This window comes from Mustela nivalis, assembly GCF_964662115.1.
Source record: "Mustela nivalis genome assembly, chromosome: 10".
NCBI lineage: Eukaryota > Metazoa > Chordata > Mammalia > Carnivora > Mustelidae > Mustela > Mustela nivalis.
The window spans coordinates 82,831,024-82,847,958 of record NC_139029.1 but is presented as its reverse complement, the minus strand read 5'-3'; the positions used below and the strand labels follow the sequence as shown (position 1 = coordinate 82,847,958).

At 36.2% G+C, this 16,935-nt stretch overlaps 2 protein-coding genes and 1 pseudogene across 5 annotated transcripts in view; 1 reads left to right on the top strand and 2 right to left on the bottom strand.

The window, feature by feature from the left end:
- Window positions 1–3,937, bottom strand: part of MFSD14A (major facilitator superfamily domain containing 14A) — a 42,403-nt gene extending 38,466 nt beyond the window's left edge. Inside the window, exon 1 of one of the 3 annotated variants that reach the window (XM_082686506.1) lies at window positions 3,179–3,937. In XM_082686506.1, the coding sequence (XP_082542632.1) occupies window positions 3,179–3,262 (84 nt within the window). In that variant the 5' untranslated portion in view covers window positions 3,263–3,937. Of the gene's footprint in view, window positions 1–1,542; window positions 1,663–3,178 lie in introns of those variants that run through there. The other 2 variants (XM_082686508.1, XM_082686507.1) reach the window with 2 other exon arrangements.
- Window positions 3,938–9,180: 5,243 nt separating this feature from the next.
- On the top strand, window positions 9,181–13,439 carry LOC309842395 (phosphatidylinositol N-acetylglucosaminyltransferase subunit P pseudogene; annotated as a pseudogene). The gene has a single exon. The product of its transcript is annotated as a phosphatidylinositol N-acetylglucosaminyltransferase subunit P pseudogene (transcript).
- Window positions 12,761–16,935, bottom strand: part of SLC35A3 (solute carrier family 35 member A3) — a 52,485-nt gene continuing 48,310 nt past the window's right edge. The window contains exon 8 of the mRNA XM_082686528.1: window positions 12,761–16,514. Coding sequence (XP_082542654.1) covers window positions 16,424–16,514 — 91 coding nt within the window. The 3' untranslated portion in view covers window positions 12,761–16,423. The remainder of the gene's footprint in view (window positions 16,515–16,935) is intronic.

Genomic DNA, 16,935 nt, shown 5'->3' with positions numbered 1-16,935 from the left:
ACCTACTGAATTTAATCTGTAAAACTCTTCTATAGTTATGAGAAGGTATGGACTCTTTTGGGAATCTCTCTTGAAAAATGGAGAGTCAAAGAAAATTCTGCAAACAACTTCAGGGGGTACACACCCAAGTTAAAAACTCCTGATATATGGGGCATCTAGGTGGCTCAGTTGTTGGGTGTCTACCTTCGGCTCAGGTCCTGGGATCGAACAGGTCATGATCCCAGGGTCCTGGGATCCAGTCCTGCTCAGTGGGAAGCCTGCTTCTCCCTCTCCCATTCCCCCTGCTTGCAATTCATCTCTTGCTGTGTCTCTCTCCGTCCAATCAATAAAATCTTAAAAACAAAAACAAAAAACTCCTGATACAGAATCACACACCTTAATGTAATTTCCCTTAACTGTGTATGAATCAAATTGGCAATTTACTAGGCTCACCCTGGTTTCAGAGCATATTCAAATACAATTTCAAGAAAAGCGTTTAGTAAATTATGATTAACCTGGTTCATTTAGAAGGGTTCACTTCTTCAACTGTCAAAAATGGCAACAAATCTGTTGAAAAGTCATTAACTCATTATTAGTTTTGGTTATAAATATGAAAATTGGCTAATAAGGCTTACAAAGACATCATTAGCAGAAAGACGAAGCAAATAATTTAGCAGAAAGATGAGGCAAAATGATTTTACTAACACTGTTGAACACTAGGAAGAAAACAAGAGAGGACAGGTCAATATCATTGGCCAAGGATCCAAAATACTGTTCAGAGACTGTGAAGTATGATGATACAGCCTCAGACACCTGACAGAATGAATCCACCAACCAGTGGCACATACACACACACACACACACACACGCACGCACGCAAAATACCAATCAGCAATTTTATTCCCTTTCTTAAAAATGTTTATAAGGGCAGTCTGAGCAATTACAAGTAGAGAAGCAGAAAAGGGAGTGCCATTTTAAAATTTCTACAATTATAATATATTTTCTTCATTTACAGCTAGAGTAGCTTAAAATACAAACACTGTAAAAAATTACCCTTTGACTATTCTGAAAATATAAATATCCCATGTGTATGTGTGCGTATAAAATCAATATAGGAATACATGCAATGACCACAAAAAATTCAAAAGTATGTGCTAGCACATACTTTTTTCTTTAAGAACTTAAAGTGTGTTTTTATCACTCTGAATCCATATTAAGCCCTATAAGATTCAAAGATACATAAACAAATATTGTATTCTAAAGAGGTGTCCAATGCTTTTAGAATGGAAAGTGCAACATAAGTGTATAAAGATGATAAGTAATTATACCCACATGACCATAGTTCTCAAGAAAACCTTCCATTTATTCAATGTGCCCTCTTAAAAACTTACTGACGTTTGTGTAAAATTGTATTTTGCTTCCAAAAACAAGCCACGAATTCACAACTTTAACAAATAAGATAAAACAAAAATCTCTTCCAAATCTCACAGGATTTGGAATGAAAGCATCTGCTGTAAAGTGAATCAAACGAAACTCCAAAGAGGTAACAAAACTGAACTTTACCTTAAGAAAAAGGAAGGTGTGTTTCCTGATCAGAACTCCACTCTTAATCTTTTGCAGAGAATATGGATCTTAAAAATCACTTGCTTTTATATAATACAATCCTTTGTTGCTTCTATTTTGTAGATTTTATATAGAAGTTAAAATATCAAGTCCCTATGGTTAACAAAAACAACCAGTATTCGTTCATGCTATTTCTCTCCCCACATAGTTCTAACCAACTTCATCAAAAGGGCCTGACTATTCACAAATGATTTAATCAAAATAATGTTCTAATTATTCAAGTACAACAAAAAGATCTAAGGACCTGAAGTTTCTTTTTTCACTACATGTCAAAGCTATAACATCTAATTAATTTTACACTTAGCTAAAAGTATATTCTGAAATTGCTGCACATGTCCCAAGCTTTCTAAATTTTAGCATATGGATTGGACCCCTATTCTGAAATGTCCAAAAAAAAAAAAAAGTCATTTATTTCAAATGGATTCTGCAAATCCTCGGTGGTGGCCTAATTATTGTACATATTTAGCACTATGCAAGCTGTTGAACCGGGCTCCAAATATCCAAATATATATATACATATGAATAAATATAAGGATGAAATAAGAGGAATCGTTTCTGCACACTTCTCAAGAAAGTGTAACACGTATTTTACCTCTGCATTCTATTTCAGAACATAATGTCAAAGAATGCAACAAAGACTGGAGAGTAGCAACGGAGAAATTTCAGCATAAAAAAGTACAGGCGAGTTAAATTTTCAATTAAAAATCCTACGTCCCCTGCTGGTTAACTACAGCACACTGCATAAAGTTTATTGTGATGACAACTGTTTCTAAAAAGCACAATTTTTTTCTTGCCCTCTGTCTTCCTTTCAAAGTGTCTTCTAATCCTCAGGCCATGATAACTCTATTTGGTCTTTTATTTTATAAATAAACAAAGTGAGTTTAAAACAAGAGGGGGGTTACTTGGTTACAGTTCTTTGGAAACCAGCGGATTTAAGTCTAGGCCCCTGGTGTCCTCCGTCACGCTTCTGACTCCGCGAAGTCCAGAGGAAAGCCCACCTTCTGACAGTGTTTACCCCACGGGAAGGAGCTACGAGCACTGACCCAGAAGGAGGTGGAAGAAGAAAGTGAAGGCACTGAGGGGCCCCAGCGGGGTCGCCACGCCAGATGCCACCGGGTTAGCAGCATATGGGAGGCCAGGGACTGCTCCCAGCATCTTCGAAAGGGCCGCGGCGGAGGCGGCGCAGGGCCGAAGGCGAAGCGGCGGGGCCGAGGGGCGCGGCGGGACCAGCACCACCCGGGCGACGCGAGGGGCCGGCCGGCGGAGAGCCGGGCGTCATTTCCAGCCCGCGGCGGAGGCGCACGTGGGGATCCAGGCCGCAGGGCCTCCAGGGGCCGCCGATAGAGAGGGCGGCAGGTGCGGGAGAGGCAAGCGGCTTCCCCAGGAGGACGGGCCCCGGAGGCCGCAGTCCGGGACGAGGGAGCAGAAACAAGAAGGCCCAGGAGGCTCAGACACTAGCACCACCGACGGGGTGGGGGAGGGCGGGGACGCTCGGGCGGCTGGTGGCGGCGGCGCTGGGGGCAGAGCTCGGATGGGGGCCCCGAGGGACGCTCCCCGGCGCGGTACCCCAGCTCACCGTGCCTCCGTCCTTAATGATGATCTTCTTAGCCAGCATGATACTGCGGTTCGCGGCCCGTTTCTTCTTCTTCCCCTGGGTCATTTTACCATCCTCGATTCCTGGCGCTGCTGCAGCCACTCCCGGGGCGGCCGGCCCCAGCGGCGAGTGCCGTCCCGCCACTACTGCCGGGCCGAGCCGCTCGGGGCGCCCGCCGCCATCTTGAGGGCCCGGCCTGCCTCCGGCGGCGCGTCACATCGTGCGATCTGCGGAGGAGCCCGCCCCGCCCCGCCCCACCCCGCCCACGTGACACCGCCCCGCCCCCTCGGTTCCTCGGCCTTCTCCGGGCGGGGAGGGAAACCCAGGGGGAAACCACTAGGCTCGCGGCTGGTGCACCGTTGTGCTTTTCCTGTTCCTCGGCTCGCTTAGTCCTCACAACAGCCCTGGGCGGTAGGGACCCTTCATTCCTTCATTGATAAAGAAATATGTTTCCAAAAGTTACCTGCTCGTGGAAATACGGCGGATAAATGGTTGCCCTGGCAATCTGACCAGCCCCCCTCAACTATTACCGCTATCTCTGCGTTCTAATCAAGACGGGAACCGGAGGGATCAGTTGAAATCGTTTTCCAGAAATAGTGGGTAAGGATAAACTGATTTTTCAGAAACAGTATTTTGTCTTCGTGCTCAGCCCTTCCTACCCCCACCCCCGCTCACACCCTCACCCCCGGCTCCGGGCTCAACTAGAGTGTGCGTTTCCAGCAGCCTCCAGTCCCAGGACCTTTTATTTCCTGCCAATAAAAACGTACGTGACCTATGTTACGCTCTGTAACCCACTACTTGTTTTACTGTATTGCTTAAAAACCAACTTAATGGGGGTAAAATTCTAGAAATGACAGTTCACACAAGTGAAATACGGACTACAGATGAACACCATGTTAAGTCTGATTTTGATAACTGTACTAAGAGAATATCCCTTTTCTTAATACACTGAAATCTCAAGGAGTGAAGGTATGTGATGCATGCTACCTGCTCTCAAATAGGAGAGAACATGTTTGTATATGTAGGGGGCGGGGAGTAAGAGTGACAAACAAGTTGTTAAAAATAGTGGGGTTTTTTGAATATGGTGATTTTAAGATATTTTCACAAATTCAGTGATATACTTTGGAAGAGATGGGGTCTCATTCTCCCCTTCGGTGTGGGACTGGCCTGAGTGACTCTTTTCTGTCTAAGAGATACAGCAGAACTGACCGCAGTGACTTAAGCAGGTAAGTCATAAAAGGCATGCATCTCCCTGCGAGGTCTTTTCTATTCATTTTGGGCTCAAGTCTGGGGAAGCCAGCTGCCATGTTATGACACTCAAGCAGCCTACAGCCAGGTCTCTGTGTGTCCAGGAACTGAGGCCTCCTACCAACAGGTAAGTGAGTAACCTTGGAAGCAGATAGTCCAGTGCTGGTTAAACCTTTAGCTGACTGCAACCCCTGCTAACCTCCTGACTCCAATATGAGGAAATCGTGAGCTAGGACCACCTTGATTAGCCACTCTGGGTTCCCTCTCAGAAACTGTAAGGTAAAAAGTACTTATTTTAAGGCACTGTTTTGGGGTAATGTATAATATAACTGTAGATAGCTAACACACAGGGTAAAGGGGATGTGTTGTTTGTACTATTGTTGCAACTTTTTTTTAAAAAAAGTAGGCTCCCTGTGGGGCACAAACTCAGGACCCCAAGATCAAGACCTGAACTGAGATCAAGAGTTGAGGCACATAACCAGCTGAGCCACCCAGGTGCTCCTATTGTTGCAACTCTTATGTAAGTTTGAGATTATTTAAAAATAAAATGTTAAAAGATAAATTTGAATTTTCTGTTCCTTCTATTTCTATATAGAAGAACATTTGACTAGAAATGGAAAACAGGGGCACCTGGGTGGCTCAGTGGGTTAAGCCTCTGCCTTCTGCTCAGGTCATGATCTCAGGGTCCTGGGACTGAGTCCCTCATCAGGCTCTCTGCTCAGCGGGGAGCCTACTTCCCCCACCCCATCTGCCTGCCTCTCTGCCTACTTGTGATCTGTTAAATATTAATAAATAAAATCTTAAAAAAAAAAAAAGGAAAACAAAGGTGTTTTAGCTTGATGGATAGTTCAAGTTACATTTTCCCATCAACAAGTAAACTCATCATTTGTTTATTATTATTATTTAAGGCTCCACATCCAAGGTGGGGCTTGAACTGAAGATCAAGCATAGCATACCCTACCATCTGAGCCAGCCAGGCTCCCCTCATCTGTTAAAAAATATTCTCTTGCTGAAACATTTAATTGAGCCCCAACCTGAAGCTCCTTAGAGAAGGTCATGACAAGATTTCATAACTAAATTCTTAGGAGCTTGTTTTGGATGAATGTAGAGCGCTGGTTAAGATAATTTATTATGTGGTTACTCTAACTTTTCATAGCCCCTCAGAAGGATACTTCATTGAGCTATACCAATTTTACCATCCCAAAGAACTGATTATTAGTCAAAAAATATTTTTGAGTACCTGTGTTTGTCAATGGTTTACTAGACACTCAGGATACATTCATACATGAAATCATATTTATCTTCATGAAGCTTAATTATACTGGGGGACAAACTTATGAAACAAACATAAAGGGAAGATAATTTCAGATTGTGGCAAGTGCTATTGGAAATAATGTAATAAAGAGAAATTTAACACACTGAATGTCCAGAATGTCCCAGGCTTTGAGCTATAAGAGTGCAATAGTAAACAAGAGAGAGAAGTCCTGTTCTAACAGACCTGCTGTGTATGTATTTGTGGCTTTGTATATGATTTAGGGTTGTGAATATTCACAAACTTTACATTGAGTGGTTAGTATGTCAATTAGGATTCTTTGGTTACAGTCAACAGAAACTAGCACTGGCCGGCATAAGCAAAAGGCAGTGATTCTGAAGGATACTGAGAGTCCCCCAAAATAATGAGAAGGCCAAAACTCAGTCTTGAAAACAGGTAAGAACCAAGGTGGAAAGTTCATAAGAACACTTAATGAGGCACCCGGAAAATACAGGGATCCCTTAGAAGAGCAAGTGGCTGAAGCTAAATATTACTAAAGAAACTAAGATTGTATCACAGAACCCAAACCTCAAAATGCACCATTTAGCAGAGAAAGACAACTATCATATGATCTCCCTGATATGAGGAAGTGGTGATGCAACATGGGGGCTTAAGTGGGTAGGAGAAGAATAAATGAAACAAGATGGTATTGGGAGGGAGAGAAACCATAAGTGGCTCTTAATCTCACAAAACAAACTGAGGGTTGCTGGGGGGAGGGAAGTTGGGAGAAGGGGGGTGGGGTTATGGACATTGGGGAGGGTATGTGCTATGGTGAGTGCTGTGAATTGTGTAAACCTGGCAATTCACAGACCTGTACCCCTGGGGATAAAAATACATGTTTATAAAAAAAAATTTTTTAAATAAATTTAATTTTTTTTAAAAAAAGCACCATTTATTAAAGAAACTGCACTTTACTATATGAACAGAAGAGGGCTTTCTTTAGCTGTAAAACTGAGTCACCCACATCCCTTCACACCCTGCCCACCCCCCCATAGAACCACCTTTTCTTGCTGATGCAGGAAAATCCAGAACATCTTACCAGGAACAGAAAAAGCCACCAAAACCCCATACAAGGCTACTATTAAAATGGAAAATAAAGACTTTTCAATTAAAACAAAATACTACCCTCTAGAAAATATGAAGCAGAGGAAAACTACATACAACACTCCAATATGAATTAAATATCATTAAATATACAACTGCAGATGTGAAAGGATGCAATATATACAAGATTTAAAACCCACCGGGAAGATGAGAGTAGATCAAACTCAGGCAGTATACTGAAAAAATAAAATACTGAAAAAATAAAATCATCTAAAAAATGAATACTGTATTACAGTGTCCCCAAGAAAGACATAATGAAGGTAAGAAACACGGAGGAGAAGCATAAATCAGTTATTAGAACAAAAAAAAAAAAAAAAAAAAAGAAAAAGGATCAGAGAGAAGATGACATGGAAAAAATTATCTGGGCTTCCAGACAAAAGCCAACAGCAAACAAAATTAACATTTCCAAAGAGAAAAATATCACGTGGTGCCAGAAGAGCAATAAAACTAAACAATGCAACAGTGGAGCAACATTCTCGAAAAAATTCAAGAAAGTCTGAGTCAAGGATTTTTTAATATCTAGTCAAGCTGTACTTAAAGTATCTAGATTCTAGCGGCACCTAGTGGCTCAATCCATTAATAACTGCAAAGAAACTTAAATTTTATTCAGTATGTTTACCATTAGTAATATTGGTATTGTACTACTGAAAAGCATACTACATAATAAAACATAAATATATTGTTACTCAGAACAAGTATTTTCACTGCAAAAGAGATGCAAATACAAAACTTAAAAAAACACCTTGTATTACTAAATGTTATCAATTTGAATTCAAGAACTTTTAAAAAATTTACTCCCTAGCTCTGTCCACTGAGATGGTATAAAAGCAAAGAGAGTCCACTCTCCCTGAAAAGAATAGGGGTCCTTGGTGAAATAGTTGATATTCCAGGTTTGGGATGAGACATCTTGTGACTGAAGCAAGAAAAAACTCACAGACTAATGTGATCATGTCTAAAAGACACAGGAGCTGGCCTGCAGTGATTTCCACTGGCTATTGGCTCACAACATCAAAAAGAACTGTGACTGTAATTGACTTTGATACACTTGAATAATTTGAAGACCTAGTGGTATTTGAAAAAAGGGAGCACTGGGAAAAGGGAAATAGTCTCTTTTTTAATAGAAGAACATAAACTAAAAGAAAGCAGAAAATTAGAAAATTAAAATTTTAAACTTTTTTTTTTTTAAAAAGATCTTATTTGACAGAGAAAGAGAGATGCAAGTAGGCAGGAGGCAGGCAGAGGGAGAGGGGGAAGCAGGCTCCCTGCTGAGCAGAGAGCCTGATGAGGGACTCAGTCCCAGGACCCTGAGATCATGACCTGAGCAGAAGGCAGAGGCTTAACCCACTGAGCCACCCAGGTGTCCCTAAAATTTTTAACTTAAAAAATCTTTCTTTCTTTCTTTCTTTCTTTCTTTCTTTCTTTCTTTCTTTCTTTCTTTCTTTCTTTCTTTCTTTCTTTTTAGAGAAAGAGAGAGTGTACAAGCAGGAAGGGGTAAAAGGAGAGAGAGAATCAAAGCAGGCTCCAAACCCAACATGGAGCCTGACCTTGGGCTGAATCTCACAACCCTGAGCTCATAACCTGAGTTGAAATCAAGAATTGGGTGCTGGGCCACCACCTGGGTGGCTAAGTCAGTTAAGTGTCTGCCTTTAGCTCAGGTCACAATCCCAGGGTCTTGAGATAGAGCCCCACATCAGGCTCTCTGCTCAAGCAAGGAAGTCTGCTTCTCCATCTTCCTCTGACCCTTCCTGTGTGCTCACTCTCTCTGTCTCAAATAAATAAAATGTTTAAAAAAAAAAAAAAAAAAGAGGTGCTTAACTGACTGAACTGCCCAGAATAATGTGTCTTCAATGTGATAAAATATAAAATCTACAAGATTACCCATGAAATATTCTTTCCAAAAACACTTGAGCTGAAGCTAATCAAACCTACAGACTCCACTTTCAGTTCAATGGAAATACAAAGAATAAAGGGAACAAGTCAAAGGAACAGAGAGATTAAGGATAGGAGGAAAGTGATTTAGATTCTTTAAAGTCACATCATGGGGGGGAAACAAAGGGGGTGCAGGGAAGGATCTTCTAGACTAATAAGACAATCAAATAAATATAAATAAGACAATCAATAAATATGAACCTCAACTGCATCCTGGTTCAAAACCAGAAAAATTTAAATTCATTTTTATGACAATTAGAAATATCTGGATATGAACTTAGATGATAAAATCAAGATAATTTAAGTCTCCTTAAGTATGATAATGGTATTGAGTTAAATAGGGAAATGGCCTTATTTTTAGGATATGCATGCTGAAGTAGGAGTCAAGTGTTCTGAGAAGCTAGTATGGCAAAATATTAGTAATGTTGTATTTAGGTGAAGAGTAAATGAGAACATGCATGTTTAAATTTTTTCAAAATGAAAAACTGAAGAAATTTAAATTTAAAAAAGAGTCTTTAACAATGATTAGTTTGTGAATGCATGGAGATAACCCATGAATTTTTCAAACCTAAATCTGTCAGAGCATGACTGAAGCCATTAAAATAACAATTTTTATAAAAATAAAATGTTCAAAATAAAGTAAAAATGGAGACAATATTAAGTAATGGAAATTTGAAGCATTACGTACATAATATCCAAAATGAACTTCAAGTTTTAAAATTCTAAAATTCACAGCAATATTTTCAAAGTCATAAACTGAAACATGGACTCATCTCCTGTCATGATTTTCTATAACTCTGTATGACCCAACAAAAACAACTCTACTTTGGCTATAATATTTAGAAAACGTATTGAAGGAGCTTGCATATATTAGAAAAAGCCCTTAATATCACAATTTTTAATTGCTGTATTTACTACCCACATAGAATAAACTAGAACACAATAAAACCTTAGCCCAAAGAAGATAATGTAAACCCTCAATTATTAGAAATCATGTTTTTGTACATGCAGTGTCTTTTAAAAGAGAGCAAACACATAAAAACAAACACATTCACAGATTTTGTTAAAAATTCATAAGTCTAACTTATCAAATTTAACTAAACCCCTTAAATACTTTACATTTCAAGCACATTTTAACAAGAGTATATTTTCAGATGATTACTCCCAAACACAGGAGGTAATACTTAAAAAAGGATGAAAGTGTATTTGTCTGGTAAACGAGTTCCAAGGGAATAATAAGTTACTTGTCTTAAATAAGTTATTTTTACATATTAGAAATCCTAAATGAATAAATGTAAATGAATTCGTAAATGAAATATTGCTTCGATCCAATGAAGGGCTGATGCTTAACCCTAGCAAAGGATTACTGGAAATGTGGACCTATCAATTAACAGTGCAGCCCTACAGTCAACCAAAGGAACAACTGGTATCAGTTTTATTCTGTTAACCTTTTATTATAATAGTGATGGTTAACGGTAATTTAGCTTATAATCGACTTGGTGCTAAAGAGGCTGAACTGCCAAGAGGGGCCTGAGTGTGAATGAAGGACCCACGACTGCCTAAAGCCACAGGTAAGCTAGTGGAAAATTCATCACCACCACTGCCAGAGTTATTTATGGCTTTGTTTTTTACATAAACTCTCATTTTCGCTTCATAGTTCTTATCTTGTAGGCTTTTATTCCTGAATCTTGGCTAAATTCCTTAGGCTTGATCTGCTGGTCTCAAAAATATTGGACAGTCAGTCGCACTGCCCACCTACCTGATCATTACTATAGTAATTGGTTACGGTACCCTATTTGGAATAAACATGATGACTATCTTCATTCAACTCCACTCATACAATCATAGATAACAGTGCTAAAAATCAAGTGCAGAGGAAATACTAAGAAAAGGCCATACCAGCATTAAGACATATTCCGATTAGTGAAGTAAACCAAACGTTCTTACAGCCAAAGAACTTTATGCCAAAAACTGAATTCTATATAGACTAATACCAAGCATATATTATATTTTTGACATAATAATTTTGACCATAACTATTCTTATGTATAACCAGTACTGGAATGTCAAAAAAAGCAAGTTGAACTTCTTTTAGATTAAATTCCATTAATATTATAAATATTCTCAAGTATTTGTTATTAATGACAGAATAAATAAAATACTGTATTACCATGTAACAGACTTTTAAAAAAGTATCAGTAAAATCAAGAAGTCCCTCCAAAGCAGCATTCATGTTATAATCTTCAAATGGCAAAAAATGAATAAATAAGAAATAAGCTTAAAATTGTATGTTAATATACAATATAATTTATTGTTCTTTAAAAAATAATTCAGCATTTATAAAGTCATTTAACATCAGAACTGAAAACTAAATGAATACTACATGTGCTACTTAGCACTGTATCTGATTATAAATGTTTTTCTACCCTCAAGTCATATGTTCAGAATCATTTGCCAATACTTTTGAAATTAAAATCATAAAGTATAAAAGTCTCTATAAAGAACTGTCATTGCTTGTTGTCATCATCAATTCAGAAGAATGTGTATAGACACAAATGATCACTTTGTAATAAGGAATTTGGCTTTACCTAAAGAAAGTTCTGGCCTGCATCTTTAGGACCTCATACCTGATAATTTATGCTAACAAGATGACTCAGGATAAACCCCTGTAACTCGATGTCAGCCAGTTTTCCAGGGAGGGGCAGGGCTGGAAAGTTCTCAACCACATGGGCAAAGAATCAGACCAAGAAATAAAACGTCAATAAAAATTTGGACACCACAGCATGAGTGAGCTTTCCTGATTGGCAAAACTGTGTGTATACTGTGGCCGGGAATAAATAACACTGTCCAGGATCCCACAGGGAGTAGACAACTGGAAAGGAAAACTGGAATTTGGACTCCTAGATTCTACCCTATATGCCTCTTCCTTTGGCTGATTCAAATTTGCATCCCTTCCTGATAATAAACATGATGAGAGTATAACAGCTTTCATTAAGTTCTGTCTTTCTAGTGAATTATTGAACCTGCAGGTAGATTTGGGAAACCCATGAATTTGCAGTCACCAAGACACACTCTACTATAGTAGAATTTGACATCTTTGGGGTCTGAACACAAGTTATTTCCTCTTTGCTATTTTCTTTTCTGGAATATGTATGTAATAATCCTGCTTTGAGGGAATCCAAAACTTTTAAGAATGGTAAGAAAGACCATTTACTAATGCTAATTATACATAATACTAATTATGAGGTGTAAGTATGAGGTTGCATAGGACTGGGATTCAAGGACTGTGATATACTTCCAACAAAAGTATTCCAATTCCAAAAAGATGTAAAGATTTTCAGTTAATTATTTTCACAAGAAGAAACCAAAGTATCTACTTTTAAAATGCTGATATGCTGAAATAAATAAATGCTGATACTTTTTAGTGACCTTTTAAAACAAAGCACTTCGTACAAGGTTATTTCACTAATAGGCGTGGAAGCGAAATCCTTTGTATTGCTTATCATTTAATCTCTATGCACTGAATTGATAGTCACAGTAGAAGCAATTATATTCAATGATTTATGAAGAAAATATATACCAATTACTGTAATTACTTAACCCTGAGGCTAGCAAAAAGATAATTTATTTAAAGCAACAACAACAACAAAAATTAGACTATTATCACCAGATAGAGAGGTTCTAACTAGTTTAAATAAAACCCAGTCTTCCATGCTAGAGCACAGGCTAGGAAAAAGGAACGAACATCACACATGATAAAGGTAACTAGAGAGATACAGAAAGATCAGGGAGTCATTTCGAATATATAGAAAGGACTCTAATTTGGTTAAGTCAAACACAGGTGAAAAGGGAAACAAGGAAATATAGGAGGAAATGTAAGTAGTTAATTATGAAAATCTTCTTCATAAATCTACTAAATAGATAATAACTGGATAATAACTGGATACCAAAAAATGACAGAGACAAATTCATCCATTAAAAAGCCATTTAACAAAAGACCAATTTATACATTCCTCTAAATTATGTCCATAAAAAATTTAAATATACAAATCACATTCCCAAACTCAAAGGAATCTTTCTAAACGAATGAAATTCATAGACATATAAACAAATTCAGAATTCAACTCATTAAAAAATATTTTAAAAATCACAGTAAATTATATCTCATAATAAGAAATAAAACAACCAAGTAACAGCCATATATATATATACACTTGTTAAAATTTCAAAAGCTCAATGATGGAGCAATGGTGCATAATTTATTTAAATAAGTACTGTTTACTAATGTTTATACAGTATACTAATTTAATATTCTTTTAGATAATGGATTTAAAGAGCAAATGTTGAAACATCCAAAAAATTGAATTTTAGTTATTCATAAAATGTCAATTTCCCCATGTGTCCAAAGTAGTGAATTACAGTAATAATATCCTTCAGAAAAGTCAGGTATTTGGTAAAGCAAGGCACATAGGACCAGATTTTGATAAAGGTGCTTTTTCTTTGGTCCTGTAATTACTTTAAATATGCTACATATCTGGGAGATTCTTAAGATGACTTTCAATATACCATAAATAACTTATAAACCTTTTCTTATGTAAAGCATACATCCATGTGTAATTAAATATAACAATGAAAGTGTAGATAAAATAAGTGATGCTAACCCCTATTTCTAAAAACAAAACAAAACTCAGTTGATGACAATACAATGACATTTTAAAAGTCTAATAATTTGATATGTAGGAAAAGTGTACCAATACTTAAGAATAATCAATATTACACTACATCTACTGGGCACAAAGTCAATTAGTTTCTTTTTAGATTCTGTCTCCTTAGAATCTAGTTTAAATATCAAACTATCTTCCCTTCTGTGAAATTGCGACATTCAGTATAAACTGATGTAAACATTGAAGTTTTGCATCTCTAAACTATAGTTTACACCATAAAACTAGCCTCCAAATTCCCTAAGAACACTTATTGAAGAAGTGGTAATATTACCATGTTGAAACACCTACATATTGAATTTTAAACTTTTCTTCCCAAATACTTAATTCTTAATTTTTAATACAACTATCAACTGGCACTCTTCTCCCATGAATATAGGAACAAAGTAGTTGAGAGGTAACAAGTAAACTTTAAAAAGTAAGAATTTAAATAGTCAAGATTGATTGATACAATAAGGCTTTTGAAGGTCATCAAAGCACACCACACACACATACGAAAATGGCATTATTTGTGTAAATGACATGGTCTAGGATATAGGTCCCCCCTTCTCAAATCCAATTCTCTATAAATTAAAAATTATAAGCTATACAACCCAATCTCTAATAACATCTTTAAGCCTAATAGAAAAGCAAAATATAAATTAAACTTGTCTAATAAAAATCAGTTTAAAAATAGGCTTTAGAGCACATCGTCTTTTCTCACAACTCTTAATTACATTTTTAAAAGCTTTATTGGGAATCTTAAAAATTATATTATTTTGGACACTGGAAAATGTGGTAACTAACATGTCTAATATCCAATTATTTGCTTTTATCATTTTTTGAAGGTACACTCAGCCTATGTAAATGTACACTGAATTAATATATACTAGTACCCAAATAGTACTTCCATGCAGGCTGAACATAAATCTTTATATATATTCTTGAATTCTTTGCATTTGCAGGACTTAGATTTCACTCAGAAATAGATAGTAAGATATAAGTCTGAATGCTGTTATGATCTAAAAACCCCATGCTCAGAATGTGGTGAAGTTATTAACAAATACTCTAAAAGATGGTCACTGAAAATCATAGGTCAGGCTTCCAGAAAGTTTAGTTAATTCCAATTTGGAATCAGCAGCTAATTAAGATATTTTGTAATTTTAATCACTTTTAGACTCTGAATGGAATAGGTTAGACCTGTCTCTTATAGAGATGTGGTTTGCATAAAGCAAAGAAACATAGCCAGTCCTAATAAGCCAAAGTACCCAAAAATTTGTAACACAGTATTTTTGAGCCAAATTCTATTTAACAAAATCCATTATAACAATATAAAAATATTTATTTTTTTTTAGTTTTTATACTATTAGAATGGGAGACTTAAAAATATATAAGCATGAATGAAAAAATAAAGTAAAATACTTCTTATACATAATAGGTAATTCTATCTATAGTCAATAATTAAATTACATCCATATTCCATATTCTTGCCCACCAATTCACTTTACCATTTTTGCTATATTTTCTCTCCCTCTTGAACCAACTTATTAAATAACTCATGTAATTTATAACCACAACTCCAGTGCTAATCAAAACAGAAAAGAAACCACTATCTTAAATCTAAGTGGTGGCTCCTTCCTAGCAGCTTCTACAGGGCCACAGAAAGGGAACTCAGAATTTGCTACCTCTCCTAGACATGTGACCAGAGTATTCCTGGGGATGGTTGGTTTATGAAAGGCCTAAAAAGTTCTTCTGAGCAGCCTTGAGTTTATAGCTATAGTGCCATTTAAAATAATATAATATTATGGCAATCTGGAATGTCTCTAAGAAAGGTCATTTTGGTCTCAATTCATTGATATCTATACTATTATTATTTTGGTTGTTGTTTCTAACAGCTGTAAATTAAAGGAATTTTTACAGATCAATGACTACAATATTCATTTAAAAACATTTTAGTTGTATACAGTATATTCTTTGATAGTTCAAAATTCTCCAAGTGGAGATATTAGATAATAATAATTCCTTTCAATTATTAAATGAGTATTTAATCCTTTTAAATTCATTTTGAAACTTTAATGGAAATTACCACATACAGCAATTTAATTTAAGGAAATATTAAGGATCTATCTGATTTACAGAAAAGAAATACAATTAAGAGATTAAGAACAAAACTCAATTAGTGCAAAAGTTTCTGGCTACAATCTAGCACAGGAGCAACTGGATTGCTTTCAGCAGTTTCAAAGCACTAACGGATCTTAAAATGTAGATGGAGAAATAGATGTGTGTATTTCCCTACATTAAATTTAAGTATGAATTTTATTCTCTCATAAATTAGACCCAGGACATAACTTTATCAATTTGTATGTAGTTGAACAAATGACATTTAGCAATCTTTTCTTTAGTAATCTTTTGTATAAATATAAAAATCTCAGATACATTAAAATGTTTTTCAAATCATACTTCTGTTTCTTCACAGCTTTATAGGCAATTATAATTATAATTTTCAAACTTTGAATATTCCATGTGATTTGATATTTCTATACAGAAAAAGATAAAAAACATTTAATAAGATTAAATAGATCTCATTTGCAAAAATTGTATCTGACATTTGTTGTGTGCTCTTGCAAAGAGTGCATAGGACATTTCTGCAGCAATCAAAAGGTAAAATCTTTTTAAACTCAGATTTCAAGTTTTCTCCAATAATTATTGTAATAGCTGGAAATACTTTCAAGCTTTGATTTCTAGATGTAATAGCCATTTCATTAACATATAGACATTTTATCCTTAAACTTTTATATTTTCACATCATTTGAACAATACAATGAGATTCAGCATGATGATATCTTCTGAGAGTCTGTAGAAGTCCTCTATGCAAGATTAATGTTGAGATTCCTAGTGCACCATTGTGAAAAATCAGTTAAAGATAGTATACGACTATGCTTTAGTAGGATTGCCTGTAGGTTTGGGATCATAACCATATAGGAAAGTAGCTGTTATTACAAGGATGGCTCCAAGGAAAAAGACACTAAATAGATGAAGAAAAAATGAAAAAGAGATAATCAGATTAAAAGCAAAACAATTTCTATTTCTTCTCTTATAAAAACAATTTTAACTTGGGAAAAAATGTTCCAGTAATAAGGCTAACAAATACTAAGTACTTAATACATTCTAGGTATTCAAGCCAAGTGTTTTCTATGCATCTCATTTAATTCTTATAACCACCTTATGAAGAAGTATTAGTATTAACCTCATTTTTTTAATATATGAGGAAACTGAGGGTTAGAGAGTTTAAATAACTTGCTTAGAGTCAACTTTAAGTGGAAGACAAGGCTCAAATCTAGGTATGTTTGACTCTAGAACCCTACTTTCATCCACTGCACTGTATTGGCTCCCAAAGCAAAGATGTTTTAAATGTATTTCCCCTTAATATGTCTTTTGCCTTTAAT